General features: G+C 40.3%; 1 protein-coding gene across 1 annotated transcript in view; it reads right to left on the minus strand.

The window, feature by feature from the left end:
- The window catches only part of LOC102001905 (putative killer cell immunoglobulin-like receptor like protein KIR3DP1), a 41,259-nt gene that overhangs the window by 13,945 nt on the left and 10,412 nt on the right, over positions 1-16,902 (minus strand). The window contains 4 exon segments of the mRNA XM_013355388.1: positions 4,238-4,543; positions 6,304-6,588; positions 8,659-8,694; positions 8,838-8,873. Coding sequence (XP_013210842.1) covers positions 4,238-4,543; positions 6,304-6,588; positions 8,659-8,694; positions 8,838-8,873 — 663 coding nt within the window.

The raw sequence follows: 16,902 nt of genomic DNA on the forward strand, positions 1-16,902 counted from the left end.
CTGAGTTCACCATGAGCAGTAAGTCATAGAATTAGAGAGGTTATGGAAGACAGATTCTAAAGTATGGACCCAAGATGATAATATAGAAGAACAAAGGACACCAAAGAATTAAGAAAGATTAAAGTAATAAAAATTTGGCTATTAGAACTTGTGATAGTTTGAGTGAGAACGTCTCCCAAAGGCTCAGGGATTTGAACACTTGGTCCCTAATTGAGGAGGCTTAGAAGTGTGACCTTGCTGGAGGAAGCGTGTTATCAGGAGTGGGATTTGAGATTATGTGTTTTTATCCTACTTGTACTTCCCTCTCTCTGCTTTGTGTTGTAGCTAAAGGTATAATCCCTCAGCTTCATGTTTCTTCCACAATCTTGTCATGTATCCCTGCCATGTTAGGCTCTTTTTTATGTGCATATTTGTCTATGTGAGGGTGTCAGATCCCCTGGAACTGGAGTTACAGATAGTTGTGAGCTGCCACATGGGTGCTGGAAATTGAAAGTGGGTCTTCTGGAAGAACAGCCAGTGTTTTTAACTGATGAACCATTTTGCCAGCCACCATGATAGACTCTTGTACCTCTGGAGCTATAGACCAAAATAAACTCTTCCTTCTCTAAGTTACTTCTGGAAAGGCTGCTTTATCATAATAATCTAAAATAACTAGCAATATTTTATATAAAATTGGTCATGACTCAAAGGCCACTGTGTGTGTGTCTCTCTCTGTCTTTTCATGTCTCTGTCTCTTTATCGCTCTCTAATGCTCTCTCATATATATATGAGATCAGGATATGGGTAAATGGGAGAATATTTGTTTAAGATGCAGTAGGCTCCAAGTACAACCCCTATCACTGAAATAAATGGAAAAAGTTTAACTCTAAGTAGATAAAGTCATTTAGGATACTAATAGGTAATAGGTTTGTCAACTTGTAAATATTAATTATGAACTCTATGATATTAAAAATAACCAGAGGGACAAGACACTAGGCATGTTTGTGAGGACATTTTCAGAATTTTAACCAAAATAAGAACTACTCTCAGTGTGAACAAAACCATCCCATGGCCTGTTGTCTTGCACTAGATAAAAGGAGAATGTGAGATGAACAGCAAGATTCAAGGTTGTGCTTCCTGACTACAGATGCAATGTGACCAGCTTCCTTTTGCCCCTGCTGCTGCTGTGCCTTTTCTGATATGATGGATGGTAATTTCCAACTGTCAGCCAAAAACAAACAAAAAACAAAAAAAAAAAAAAAAAAAAAACCCCGCTCCTTCATTAAGTTGCTTTTGTCAGATATTTTGTCACAGATAACCAGTAGCCAGTCAGAGACTAAAAGTTACTGGTATATAGGTCAAATAATGCTAAGAGTGTAAGTTCAGAAGAAAAGAAAATTACATTTTATTCTAAAAGCAGAACTATGTTTTATAAAATGAAGAATGCTAACTCACTAATGTAAAATAAACTTTTAATATTTTTGTAATGCTTTGAGATTTAAACTTGTACATTAAAACACTAAGTTTCAAAATGTTTAATAAAGAAGAAATGGAAATTTAATAATTATTTAATTACTTAAACTTCATACTTCTTTTTGTAGTAGCAAGAGCAGTTATTATAGAATGCAAAATTAAATATTTGGCTTATTTTAAGCACCTGAAGCAAAGTACATGCAAAAGAGAGCTTATGGAACAGTGTAAAAATATATGAGAAGTCAGGTGTAGTGGTATGGGCCTTTAATTCCAGCATGAAGGAGACAGAGGCAGGTTGATCTCTCTCAGGGTCAGGGCAGCAGGGCTATATAGTAAGACCCTATCTCCAAAAGTGTATAAGGAGGAATGTCAGTGGTTAAAGTTAATAAGTGAGAACAAAGAAGATGAAAAGAAGAACAAGGATAATAATAATATAACAAAGGTTATTATGGGAGGAGGAAGAAGATAAGGGTAAGAGGAATATAGGAAGAATGAGAAGAAGAAAAATGAAGAGGAAAGGAAGAGATACCAAAGGGAACAAGGAGGAGGAGAAAAAATTATCAACAACAGGAAGAGTTACAGTCAGACCATTAAAAATTATGAGGCAAAATTAATGACATTTGGGAACAAATAAAAATATCTTGTGTGGTATTTGTACATGGAGCTAAGATTGCCAGTGTCCTCTTCTGATGCTTCCCCAAGCAGTTTCCTCAGTCTCCAGAGTGCTCTTGTATACTGAAGTGGTGCATCCCACATCTGTATCAGATGATGGACTGTGATCCAGGGTCCATCCTGTCCCAACATCTGTTCACTTCAGTTGGGTTCTGTAAATTTTCCTTCTCCCCATCTTTAACTCTTCATGACTGCACCAGGCCTTAGCCAACATCATCAACAGAGCCAGTAAGACCAGCCCCGCCACACCTATCCTGATGGAATTCCCCAGGATGTAATTCTGAAAAACAGGACCTTTGGAAGAAACAGAAAACTTCACATGTAGGCCAGCCGTTCAACATCCATACAGGAGCTGCAAAATGAAGTACTTTCGTATTAACCTTGGCAGAATGCTTTCTGTCTATGTGTCTTTCATTATCCCTGAATTATCACGAGCCCCTTGGACTCTGCCATTTGACTTCTGCCACCACTGCAGTCTTTCACGGAGCCTCTCTGCTACAGTAGTGTCCTTTAGTGTGTCTTTACCAGGGGAGTGTTCGGAACTCATGTCCTCCATGAACACAAACCTCACCTGATACTGAAGAGCCCTGGATTGTGAGGTTATGATATTGTCATATGGGAGAACGGAAAGACTGCAATAAAGACTGACTGCAAATGTGTCTGATCTGAGATGATATTTCCACTGGCATTTCACTCTGCTCTCTTTTTTCTCTCACTGCTTAGCTATAATAATCCACCCTTCTCTTTTGTCTTCTGAGGACACAGGGAAGATTATAATGCATAGTTTTAAACAATTTCCCTCCTGAATATTCAGGACTCCTCTCGCTGTCCCTTCACAAAATAATATCAAAGCAGAGAGCTTATTGGAACTCTAGTGTTAAGACATCAATAAGAGTCAGATTGGGGTAAACTATGGAGAATGCTCAAGAGAAAAATTTTAGAGTGGAGACCAGATGACGAGAGAAAGGAGTCACAGACCCAGCAACTAGCCAACTGTGAGGAGTCCTGAAGTACTCTTTGTCCTCTGATCATGTCATGTGACCTTCCACAGATCCCCTAGCAACTTGGCACTCCTGGTGCTTACCTAGTTTAAGGTCAAAAGGACATGAAGAGCTAGGGTCATCAGGAGGTGAGAGGCAGAGACGGAGGGAAGGTGAGCGCTGGAATTTTCTACAGCAGTTTGCAGCCCATCTCTTTCTCCTGGGCTTTCTCCGATAACTGTGTATTTAACGCATTTATAAAGTTACATCTCTGAAAGGACACTCACTGACACTTCCTGACACTGTATGCTTGTGGTCTCCGTTATAAGTTTAATTCTACAGTTTTCATTCTCCAGAATGGTAATTTATTGTGAAAATTTTGGCATCATTATAGATTGGGCAATAAGATTGTACACAAGAAAAGACCAAAATATACTACATTTTCCCCAAATATAGAATCACTAGCATTGCAATTTTTACTACTTTATCTCATCTCCTTTATGCATTGGTAGATAAACAACATACTGAGGATTTTCTGTAGCACATTTGCATGTCTATGAATTTCTCTTATGTGAGATACCACTTGGAACTAGTTTAAGATACTATCTACCTATTTACTGTCACCACCATTACCCAACATTATATTTAAGCATAATAGCTATTTATGTATTTGAAATTCTTTACTGTGTTTTAAAGTTATTAATTTTGAATGTTTTGTGTCACTCTTGCACAAGTGACCACACATGCCAGGCATATGCTCAGCAAATTAACTATGCTAAAAGCTTACTAGCTGTTACTATTTATGCAATATTTCATAATAAGTGTGTGTGTCATTTCTTTTCATGGACTGTGCTGATCTCTGTGCTGCTCCAATGTCATACTTTGTGTGGCCAAAATGCTATCTATTGTCTATTTATTGCTATCATCTGTCATGGTTCCTTCTCTGCTTTTCACATTTTCTAACCTTCTTTTAGAACGATACATCATCAAATCTTTGTTTTTGTTTCTTTGGCTCTGAGATCTTGCTTTTTGAATTTGCTTTATTACTGTCAGCCATCCCCTCTAATCATGTTTTCCTTTCTCCCTGTTTTTATTCTATGTTTATGTTCTCTCCCCTGCTCTCTTTCTCTCACCTGTGATCTTGATGTCCAGGGAGTCACTGGGGTCTGACCATTCATAGGGCTGGTGACTGACAGAACCATAGCATCTGTAGGTCCCAGTGTGTACAGTCTTCACAGGTGCTATGGAGATGTTGGCCTGGACACCACCATCATAAGGCTCCCCAACAAGGTACAGAGGGTCCTCTCTTAGCCCCTTTCTGTGCAGAACCAGAATGAAGGTCTCGAACACAATCTCTGATGAGCATTTCAATGTCACTGTCCCTCCTGGTTTCACCAGGGGAGCTGGCAGGGCCAAGAGTGAGGGCTTTCTGTAGATCCCTAAGAACAAAGAAGTTGTGAATTTGGGAGTCAAACTACCTCAGCAAACTCCTAGGCCTTAAATAAGTGAGGTTCTTTCGCCTTGTGTTTTTCCTCCTTCTTGGGGTCTCTCATCATTTTCCGTGTCTACATTCTCCTCCACACACATTCCTGCTCTCTATGTGTTTTCCTAGTTCTTTGTTTCTATTAGTACCTGACAGTTTTCACCCGACGTGTCCTAGGACTGTGTCTATCGCACTCATCTCCCATCGACCTCTTTCTCACTTCGTATCATGCAGGAAGAGAGGCAACCTGGAAGACTGCACCTCAGACTTGCTTTGCAAGCTTGTTTCACGCTCTTTTTGAAAAAGTATAATCCATTTCAGGCTGCAAGGATTAGTAAAAACAAATGAGAATAGGTTCCTTAAGGTTCTCCCTATCTAGTTCTAAAAAGGGTCCCTGCCATGTCTGGACCCCGTGAGAGCAGTGGACAGTCTTAATCTAGTGGTAATCTCAGTGTACTGATCTTCCTGATATCAGGACATCCCTACTCTTTCCTCTTTGGCTTTGGTAATGTGTCCTTGACTTGTGTATCTGTGTTAGACTCCAATTGTTGCTGTTACAAATGATCACAAGTGTGCTGCTTAAATTGAATACATGTGTACTCTAGATGTCCAAAGTTTGAAATAGACACTGCTGGCTTAAGTTAGGTGCCTTTAGTGCTATCTTTCTTCATGAGAGTCTAGAGGAGAATTCATTTTTCCCCTCCAAGTTTCTAGAGACCTTTGATTAGACCTATTCTCCATCTTCATAGCTGACTGTACAGTCTCTCTTCCACAGTTCAATGCACTGACCTTCAAACATTAGTGCCAACTCCCCTTTCCTCTGATTTAGGCTGTTTGGGTTATAAGGTATTGTCTTCCCTTTTGGGGATAAATTCTAAGACCCAGACTTTCCTATTTTACCTGAATTTTCTTTTCATATATACCAATCCATTTTATCTTAATATAAAACATATCTGATGTTGGATACCTCATTTATGAAAAATGTTTAACTAGGGTGAAAGTTTTAGAGATTGAGGGTCAAAGGTGAGGCAGCTCTTCTGTTTATTCTCTGATGAAGTATGATTTGCCACAGAGAGTAAAGGAGCAGAGAGGGAAACAGCAAGTTATAAAGGAAACAAGCACTTTATGTCTTGAACAGGGTTGGGACTATAGAGATGGCTAAAAAGTAACATCTGCTCTTCCATAGGATCTGAGTTCATTTCCCAGAACCCACATGGCAACTCATAACTGACTGTAATTCCAGTTCCAAAAGATCTAATGTCCTTTTCTAGCCTCTAAGGGCACCAGAAACAAATATTTGTGCATATGCATAAAATAGAAAGGGAAATTGCAAGGCCCCATGAGAGATAGAAGTTACTGATAACTTCTGAGGGCATGTGGTACTAGCTACACCCCTTTAACATGCCTATATACCAATACATCCTCACTATGGGATGAGCTCTCAGCACACAGAATGTCATAACACAAGCCATAGCAAACCTTTGAGCTATAGGCTGTAGACATTCAGTTTCTGGGTATTAGAGGGATAGTGGCAAATGATGACTATTGTCCTGTACCCCTCAGTACTTAGTCCCCTGTATTTAATTATCCATGACCTGAATCTCTTAGAGATGTCCTTACTCTTCTGATGGAACTCCCACTGAAAGTTCCTGTAGAAATATTTGGATTAGAAATATTGGATAAGGAACCACTCCTCTGCACAAGGAGCCCTCTTACCTGTGACCACAATCACCAGGCTATCACTTAGTGCTGATGATCCATAAGGAAATTTAGAGTAGAATCCCTGGCATCTGTAGATCCCTGCATGTGCTGTGGTCACAGGGCCTATCAGAAAGCTCTGCTGGGACTTCAAGTTCTGCATCTGGAGGATGTGGCCCCTGTGTTCCTTGAATAGACTGAACATTTCAAACCCAAACTCAGACTGACAGTGCAGCACCACATGCTCTCCAACGTGAACGATGGGGCTTGGCCAGGCAGACAGAAAGGGCTTCTTAGAGTCCACTGTGGGGAAAAGGAGACCCAGATTTAGTGGAAAAACAGAGAGGTCCCTCCCCCTATGTGTTCAGCATCCCTTCTCCTTTCCATGTTCCCAAGGTTCGTCCTGGCCAGCACTACGCATTGGAACCACCCACCAAACAAGCTAGCCTTCCTATAACAAAAATGTGGTCTGAGAATTTTGAGCAAGTACTTCATAAAGGAATCGATACTTTTGACAAAAAATGTCATCTATATGTAAAAATAAGATGCAGAACAAGGCCCAAGTTGAGAACCCAATACCATTATTCTGCTAAATGGACACAGTATCAAAATTACTACCACTACTCTGATTACAAGGAAAGGCCAGTTCAGAAAACCTCTCCACTATTTCTAGGAATCTTAGCTAGGGTCATCCTTGTGGACATCTGTTGAGTTCCCTAGCATCAGGTTTATTCCTAACTCCATTATGATTCACTCTATAGAGATATCTCTTTTATTGCTCTCTCACTCCATCCCTCCACCAACTCAAATATTCCATTCCCTCATGTTCTCATCCCCCATCTCCTCCCCTTTACCACCCCTCACACCCTGTGTACTCAGAAGATAGGATCTATTTCCCCTTCCCAAGGCAACCCATGTGTCTCTATTAGGGTCCTCATTACCTAGTTTCTCTGGAGGTGTGGGCTGTGGAAGGCCTTACCCTTTCTAAAGAGTGGATGGAAGTAATTTGGAGGAAGGTTGGGAGAGTTAGAGGAGGGGAGGGGAAACTGTGGTTGTATACAAAATTAATAAAAAATATAAAAACGATTACTACTGACTTATTGCTATACACAATAGATCACAGCATCTCTCAACTCTCTTCAAGAAGACTCTCTTTATAGTAAATGGTAATCAGCACAAGGAACACCTCCCTCCAAAATAAAGCTGGTCAACAAGTCAAGAAATAAATATTGATGAGCTCTCATCCCCAAATCAGACATTTATATCTCACTCCAAGACTTGGGGATCTTTGTGAAATAAGGGATGAAAAGATTGTAAGTGCCATATATGGTAGACAACTTCAAGAAAATAGAGTTTTAAAAACTCAGTATGGCAGGTGCACATATGAACCCAAAGAGGTTGTGACAGCTTGCATAAAATCTGGGCAGACTTCAGTCAGACAGAATCCCGGTACAAACAGCAGAAGGCAGACATGAAATGCCAGCACTAGCTGGGGAGGTTTTAGCATTTGGTGGTTGCTGGAGAAGGAGAGTCGGTTTCCTTTTAATGATATGATACCTGATAGTCTGACCAACACCAAGAGAAACACACATTGGAATTGATGGCAAAAGGTAAAAAGAACTAATCACAAAGTAGGGTGGGAAAGGACTGGAGGGCTTAGAGTTCGGTAAGGGATAGTATTGAGAGGATTGAATACTTTCAAAATATGAAATTTTCAAAGAAGTAATAAATATTTTAGACAGGATCTCTCTAGATAGCCCTGAATGTCCTTAAACTCACTATGTAAACCAAGATAACCTCAAACTCAGAGAGTTTTGCCTTCCTTTGGCCCTCAAGTCCTGCAAATAAAGACATGTGCCACCACATCTGACTTGTAAAACTTGTTTTTAAAAGTCAGAACAGATATCAAATTTTATGTGAATAAAATGATGTTGCTGAATATGAGAAAATATTAAAAACAGTACATTGTACGTTCCTGGGGCACAATCCCTGGTTCTCCCACCTCTCCTGGCACAAGAGCAGCTGTACTTTGTGTGCAGTGCCATCATACAGTTGCTGGGACGCCTGTGATCCCTTCTGGTCCTGCAGGAGCTGCTGTTCCCAGCTCTGCTTCCCCACTTACTATGCAGGGAAGCCTACCCTATAAGATACCTTGCTTTCTTTCTTTCCCCTCTATTTCCCTGTACAGCTTAACTTAGTGAGTGGTAAAATTGTTGGGTGTGTGGGAACTATCACAGGCAAGTTCTCCAGGCACCCCACTTTCCAATTCAATAGAAATTCACCCACAGGAATTCCCACATTCAACTAATGAGCTGTGTGCCTCCTGCTCTCCTGTAATGGGAACATTCTACTTGGTTTGGCAAACGGACTTACCAACTTGTGACCAGATCCCTCGAACCCAGATGAACCCTGCAAAAAAAAAAAAAAAAAAAACTCATGACCATTAGCCCAGCAGTATGATCAGAGGGAATTCCCACATTCAACTAATGAGCTGTGTGCCTCCTGCTCTCCTGTAATGGGAACATTCTACTTGGTTTGGCAAACGGACTTACCAACTTGTGACCAGATCCCTCGAACCCAGATGAACCCTGCAAAAAAAAAAAAAAAAAGACTCATGATAGTTGATCCATGTCCTCACAATGCTTGATTTCAATTCTTCCTGCTTCTGCCAGGTCTGTAAGCCTCTGAAGCCATACCCTATTGTGTAAAGATTAACCAACCCTCCAATGCCCATCTACCTGGGTGTCTCTGAGACTGTATTTCTACCTTGGTGTTCCATACCCTTCATTCCCAGAAGGACTCACCAGAACATACCACAGTGAGCAGTGTGAGCATCATGGTGCTGCTTGAGTTGAGAGGAGGCACTGCCCCAGCAAAAGCACATAGGATTCTGTGAATTGAACAGCTTATCTGGTTTATCAGTTGACCACAGCATCAGGTTTCTGGTGCCAATGGCCTTCTATTGCCTTATAAGTGACAGAGAAAGGAAGATGGTTTGTGTTACAGCTCTTACATTGAAGAATTTATGTCAGTAACTGGGACACATTTTAGACCGAATGCTTTTTCTGAATGATTCAATAGAATAATTGTTTGAAATTTTATCTATTTGTTGTTATCACCTAATATTCAATTGTTCTTCATAGACAGACCTTTAAGTATCAGATAGATTTTTATCATCATCACCATTATTTTTATTATTACATTGCAACAATAACAATAATTTTCTATGCTGATATCTCTAGTATTGGTTCAAATTAAAAGCATCTCATTCTCAAGGTGATTATGCAAGTATTTATGATCATAGAATTTCACCTTTAAAGAAAATAACCAAAAATGCTATCTTGACATTTATAGCATGATTTGGAGTTTGTTTTATGACAGACTGAAAAATATCTTCCATGAGTGGCAGTGCATGCCTTTATTCTTAGTACTCTGGGGGCTGAGACAGGTGAATCTCTATGAGTCTGAGGCCAGCTTGGTCTACAGAATGAATTCCAGGAAAGCCAAGACTTCGTAGTGAGATCTTAGCTCAAAAAAAAATTGCAAGTTTACTGTTTTTTCTGCTTTATTTGAGAATTGCATATACTCATGTAATGCATTCGGACCAAATCCAGTATCCATTTCCTCCCTCTAATTCTTCCTATGTTCCCCCAACTGGAAGGGGCTATGTACATTGTAGAGAAAAATAATCAGTAGGTAAGTTTAATGTTCTTTTTCATCTTCCTCTTCCCACATCAGTCACTATTCTCCCCTTCTCTTTATTTTTCTCTTTAAATTAGACTCAAATATTCAAATATCAATTAATATAATGCTATGGAAAATAAACATTTTAACAGTTAGTTACAGATGCCCCTAGTCACACTTGCTTCACTTCGCCCCCTTTTGTTGCTCATTCTATTGACTTTTCCTTCCCCTGTCTTTCTCTATTACCCTATTGCCTGTCTTTTCTCCTTATAGAGGTTTTCAAGGTCACTCTTTTTTTTTTAAAAAAAACCTGTTATTTATTTGCATACTCATTCATCTGTGTGTATGAGAGTGTTGCCTGCATATCTACATGTGCACCACATATGTTCAGTGCAGAGGGCCGTCAGAAGATGGTGTTGGATCTTCTGGAACTAGAGTTACAGATGATTGTGGTTTACAAAACGGGTTCTAGGAACTGAGCCCAAGTCCTCTTCAAGAGCAGCAAGTGCTCTTAACTGTGGAGACATTTCTAATCCCCTAATCTTAACTCTGTCATTTCCCCCATTCCACTCATACCCACAGTAACTGTGGTGGTTTAAGTGAGAATGGCCCCATAGACTCTGTCTGAATGCTTGGTCCCCAGTTGGTGGAACTCTTTGGGAAGCATTATCAGATGTGGCCTTGTTGGAGTAGGTGTGTCACTGAGATGGGCTTTGAGTTTTTGAAAGACTGTTGTTGTTTCCAGTGTTCTGACAGCCTCATGGTTATGGATCATGATGTAAGCTCTCAGCGTTCTTTTGTTCTGCCATCATAAACTATAATCCTGAGAAACCATAAGTCAAATTAAATTTTTACTTTTATAAATTTGCTGATCATTATTACATATAGCCTATTATGAGCCACAAGGAATGAGACAATACTTATGGGTTTCAAAATTTTTAATAATTCATCACATAAACAGGTCACTGATTGATGAGGGCTGTAGAACAAGGACTCGGGGGCTTTGATTGTCCTGATAGTCCTGAAGAGGAACAGTAGTAGGGTTTATAAGGATAAAATTCACTAACATTTGTTGTTAAGTTACAGTTACAATTTTTCACCTATCAGGATTTAGAGACTGGGGGCTTCCTTGGATGTTCAATCGTTGTTAACTGATACACAGTGCAAGCCTTTCAGCCCAACCAATTATATTCATTTGTTCCTTATGTGGTTAGGAACAGCCATAATGTTCCAAAAAATTAAAGATGGATAATGACTATTTCTATGATTTAGGAATGAGGTTGATCAGCCATAGGAAAGTTCTTCTCTACGGCTTGGGAACCTGAACTCTATTTCCCCTGCAGGTAAAACTGAATCTGAAGTCAAAAAGGCAGTACTTAGGCCAAGGAGCTTTTCCCTGCTCCCTTCACATTGTGTTTATCACATAACAGAAAAGTACCTAAGACAGAAACGCATGTCTTAAGTTTCCAAAATATTATCAGAGTGTATTATTTAAAATTATTGACATTAAAGAAGCACTTGTTTGTAAACTATTACTGTATTTCCATAAAATTCCTACTCTTTCTTCTTTTCTTCTATCTTAAGAAAGATATTCTTCCTGTAGCAGAGGGGGAAGAAGGCTGTTAAGAGCCAGAGGGGTCAAGAACACAGAAATCTCACAGAATCAACTAACATGGGCTCATAGGGGTTCACAGAGACTGAGCCAACAATCAAGAAGTCTGCATGGGTCTGACCTAGGCCTTCTGGATATATGCTATGTTTGTGTAACTTGTTCTTCTTGTGAGAATCCTAACAGTAGGAGTGGAGGAGGGAGGAACGTCTCTGACTCTTTTACCTGTTTGGGAACCCTTTTACTTCTACTGGGATAACTCATCCAGACATAATATGAGGCAATGTGCCCAGTATTATTGTAACTTGATATGCCATGTGTAGTTAACATCACTGAAGGGCCTGCCCTTTTCTGAAGGGAAACAGAGAAGGAGTGGATAAAGGGAAATGGGAGGTGGGGAAAGGGCTGGGAGGGGAGGAGGTAGGGAAAACTGTGGTTTAAATGCAATATATGAAAGAAGAATAAATTAAAATAAGAAAAGACATAGATTTTTTTTCACATGCAATATATACTGATTACAGTTTCTCCTGCCTATATTCCTCCAAGTTCCCCCTAAACTCCCCTCCCACCTGGACTTATATCAATTCTGTATCTAAGTAGAAAACAGACAGGTATGGTCACATGGCCACCAGAACCATTCCCATTTGAGTGAACATTTCTTCCTCCCAGAGCAAGGATGTCATCCGGACAAAAGCTGCTGTTGAGGACCATGTCTGGGTCCATGGTCCAGCTGCAACTGGGTCTGTGTTGATGTCTGTGACCTGCGTCACCTCAGGAGGCCTTAGGAACCATGAAAGATGAAATCAGAGGGCCATGCTGAGCCAGTCTCAACCTTTGTTGCCCTGGGAACTCTGGCCTTGCCTCTCTCTGGGAATTGCAACAAGAGAGCTGACCACTATATGTGGGAGAGATGACCCCACCCCTCATCACAGGTGAAGATGAACCTACCCTGAGGGCATCTATGTAGGGGAGCTGACTATGCCCCCTCACCCTAGATGGATGGCCCCAATGGCTTGGACTGACCAGCTTGGCTACCACCCAGGCCCACAGCCAGGCCTTGGGTTGACCCAACCTAGCATCTACCCCATCTAGAACCTGCTGGAATTCATGAACAGATGGATACTGTGGAATGATATCTGTAAGATCTCCAAGACTCAGGATTGTCCCAGAATATCCCCAGAAGAGCTCTGGTGAGGATCCAGTGAGAATGGTGTACCAGAAACCAGAGGCCTTGAACCAGATTAGTGACTCCTCTGCAATGAACATTTGCTACTAAAGCTGATGGGACAAAGGGGTATACTATATGGCACACTGAAACCTCCAACACCACCAGGATAATGAAGAGCTGTTGGAGAAGCAGGAAAGAATAAGAAACAAAGAGATTTTTCAGTTGTGATGGTTTTGTTTTGGGGTGGATTATTTTTGCTTTTTTTTTTTGTTTACATGCTTACTTGCTTGCTTACTTTGTTTTGTTTTTTTTGTGAGGCACAGCGGGGATGAAGGCAGAATATAGGGGACTGGGAGATGATCAGAATTGGGTAAATAATGTGAAACTGTCAGAGAGTCAATAAAGAAGTTAAATAAAAATATTTTTAAAAGTAAACAAATAGGCTTCTAAGAGATTAATGTAATATAAATAATATAAAGTATTTTTAAAACTAACATGTTAAATAGAACAAAACAAGCCAAAGGAAAAAAAGCCAAGAAAAGGCACAAGAAAAAGATATAAAACCAAAGACCCATTTATTCACATGCCCAGGAATCCCATCAAAACAATAAATGAGAAACCATAATATATACCAAAGACCTGTTTGATCTTGTGCATGCTGTATCATTTGTGAGTTCTATGTGTGTTGATCCTGTTGATTTAGATCACTTAGTTTCTTTGGTGTCTTCCATCCTCTCAACTTTTATACTTTTTCTGCTACCAGGTCTACAAGGATCCATGATAGAGACATGTGGTTTAGAACTGACTGTTCCAAGATCTCTCTCTCCCTCTCTCTTCCTCCCTCCCTCCCCTTCTTTCCCTCATTTCCTCCCTGCTTTTTTTTTTTTTTTGCTTTATGTCTAAAAGCCACTTATGAGTGAGTACACATTATATTTGTCTTTCTGGGTCAAGCAGTGATTTAGTTAATACAATTTCTGTGTGATTAATTCAGGGATCTGGGTAGCCAAGAACAAACAAGCAGCCTCTTCCCCCAACAGATTGGCACGCCAATGTGGTCAACTATATCCACATAAAACCTAAGAAAAAGTAAAAAGAAATTCTAGACACACACAAAAAAACCAGAGTCTACCACAGCTTCTTCCTCTGTTTGCTGCCTGTAGGCCACAGTTTCTTTAAAACAGGTCTTCCTGATTCAGTGGTAGAAAAAAAAAAACACTGTTTCTAAAAAGTGGTTTCCTAGTCCATGCTGCTAGCACTAACTCTGGCTCTTTCAGGAAACCAAACTTTTGAGTGGGTTGTGTGGTCAGTGTGCTGCAAGTTACTTGGTAGCAGTATGGGCCAACAGGTTACCAGAGTTGAGGTGGTGAGCGTGGCTCCTACCTGGCAGTCTCGAAGCAGTGAATAGACCTTCATCATGTTATACTGAGTAGAGCCAAAAGGCAAGGCAGCCTTAGTTATAGTCAGGCCATGGCTCAGCATTTTAAGAAGCACTCTTGGACAGAAAAGGATTTCAGATACACAATAGGCCAGATTCAGATATAAAAGACTTCTAAGGGCATGGTGGTGCATGCCTTTAATCCCTCCCACTTGGGAGGCAAAGGCAGGTGGATCTCTGTGAGTTCGAGGCCAGCCTGGTCTACAAGAGCTAGTTCTAGGACAGGTTCCAAAGCTACAAAGAAACCCTGTCTTGAAAGAACCAATAAAAAAAAAAAAAAAGGAATGACCCACATCGGAGCACTGTACTGAGCTCCCAAGATCCAGTTGAAGAGTGAAAGGAGTGAGAGCATGAGCAAGAAATTCAAGACCATGAGGGGTCATCCACTGAGACAGTTTGCTTGAGCTATTGCAGCTCAAAAACTCCAAATGGACTGGGAGTGAACAAGCATGGAAACAACCAAGCCCCTCTGACGGGTTTGGACAGCTGGGGCAGACTGAAGGGCCACTGATAGTAACACAGGGATATGTTTCTACTGCATATACCGGCTTCATGGGATCTTTTTTTCTTTGGATGTAAACCTTGCTCAACCTAGATGTAGTAGGGAGGGCCTTGGACTTTCCACAGGGTGGGTGCATGGCACTCCCTTAGGGATTGAGGGGTGGGGAGGAGGGTCTGTAGAGGGAGATGGAGGGCACTGGGAGGAGGGGAGGGAGTGGGAATTTGGATTGGTATTTTTTAAGTAATAATAAAAATTATTGGAAAAAAAGACCTCTAAACAAGACACAGTGTGTTTAAAAACTGTATGTAGGATTGGGAGAGAGAGGAAAAAGATTAAAAAGACAGTAAGTGTAGTATAAAAGAGTACAGTCATAGATTAAAGGAGGAAAAATAATAAAATAAAATTAAACTTGTAGAAAAAGTAATACAGTAAGAAAAATAAGCCATGTAAAGATGGAGTATACAAAATAAGTCTGGATTATGTATATTACTGTGTTTTCTTTGAAATTTTTGACTGTGAAAGAGCTCAGTACAGAGAGACATTTCATTGTATGAGCTGCTAAGCTAAACCAACATATATATTCTAAAGGTATCATGACTTCAGAATTTAGGTCTAAAAATTTGTTGCTTTGAAAAAGAGATTCTTGTTTTGTTTCCACAGAGGATGAGAACCTGGGAAATCCTTCCAGACTAATGTGGCTTGATGGACCAAGACTGCCTGAAAGGTCACCGTGAACACCCCCAAAATTGCTTCGCCCAACAAAAAGCAGGAAGCTGTTTAGAGAGAACTGTGCCCAAATTCCCTAAATGATTGTTTACAAGTGTTTGTTACCTTTAAAGTTGGATATGCTATAAAGATGAATACTTTGCTTTGATATGGATCTTGGTTTATCAATACAAATTTAAGGTCAATTTTGTTATATGTTTATTTCTACTTTTAGGGTATTGTGCTTGTGTAGCTCAATTAAAAAATGTAATGTATAGATCCTGTTCCAGGGGACCCATCAGAGTAGTTGGTGGATGTGCTCTTGACCCGCGGCAGGAGCCCGGAAACAGAGCAGGACATTCCCCGACCCCCTTCACTCCCCAGTCATTTAGCAGGGGCTGCTCCCCTCTGCTGGGCCTCTTTCTCCCTAACCCATCCCAGTTTGTACCCAGAAACCTCCTCTCTTCTTCTTCCCTTCTGCGGGGCCATGGGATACACCAGCTCAGCCTGTTTGGGGGCTGGGACTGGATGCTGAGGACAACGGGGTGGGCGGGAATTGCTTTGCTTCAAAAGCCTGCCTGCAGCAAGGTAGGCCCTTTGTCAGCGAGATCCCTGGCCAGCAAGGGAACCTGATCCTGTTCCATAAGATCCATAGGATAGCATTTGAAGGAAGAGATGGGCAAGCGCCAAGGCAAGAATTCACCCAATAATCTGAAAAACAACATGAAAACACCAGAACCCAGTGATCTTACAACAGAAGGTCTTGAACACCCAAATACAGAAGAAGGGGGAAAAATTAACATTATGAAAGTGATAGAGTCCCTTAAACAGCATGTGAAAAACGCCCTTATAGAAATGATTGAGAAGTATAACAAAAAGTTTGAAGAAATGAATAAATATGTAAATGATACCCTGGGAAACCAAGAAAAAAAGATCAAACAGGTAATGGAAACAGTTCAAGAATTGAAAACTGAAACGGAGGCAAGGAAGAAAACACAAACCGAGAGCCTACTGGATAAGGAAAATCTAGGCCAACAAACAGAGACTACAGAAACAAGCATAACTAATAGAATACAAGAGATGGAAGAAAGAATCTCAGACTCTGAAGACACCATTGAGAATATAAACGCACTGATCATAGAAAACAGCAAATCCAACAAATTCTCATCACAAAACATTCAGGAAATATGGGACACAATCAAAAGACCAAACGTAAGAATAATAGGGATAGAAGAAGGAGAAGAATTACAGCTCAAAGGCCCAGAAAATTTATTTAAGAAAATTATGGAAGAAAACTTTCCCAACATAAAGAAAGATATTCCTATGAATATTCAAGAAGCATACAGAACAACAAATAGACTGGATCAAAAAAAAATCCCCTCACCATATAATAATCAAAACACAAAACATACAGATTAAAGAAAGAATATTAAGAGCTGCAAAGGAAAAAGGTCAAGTAACTTATAAAGGTAAACCTATCAGACTTACACTGGACTTCTCTATGGAAACCATGA

Source organism: Microtus ochrogaster, unplaced genomic scaffold (assembly GCF_000317375.1).
Source record: "Microtus ochrogaster isolate Prairie Vole_2 unplaced genomic scaffold, MicOch1.0 UNK123, whole genome shotgun sequence".
NCBI classification, from domain to species: Eukaryota; Metazoa; Chordata; class Mammalia; order Rodentia; family Cricetidae; genus Microtus; species Microtus ochrogaster.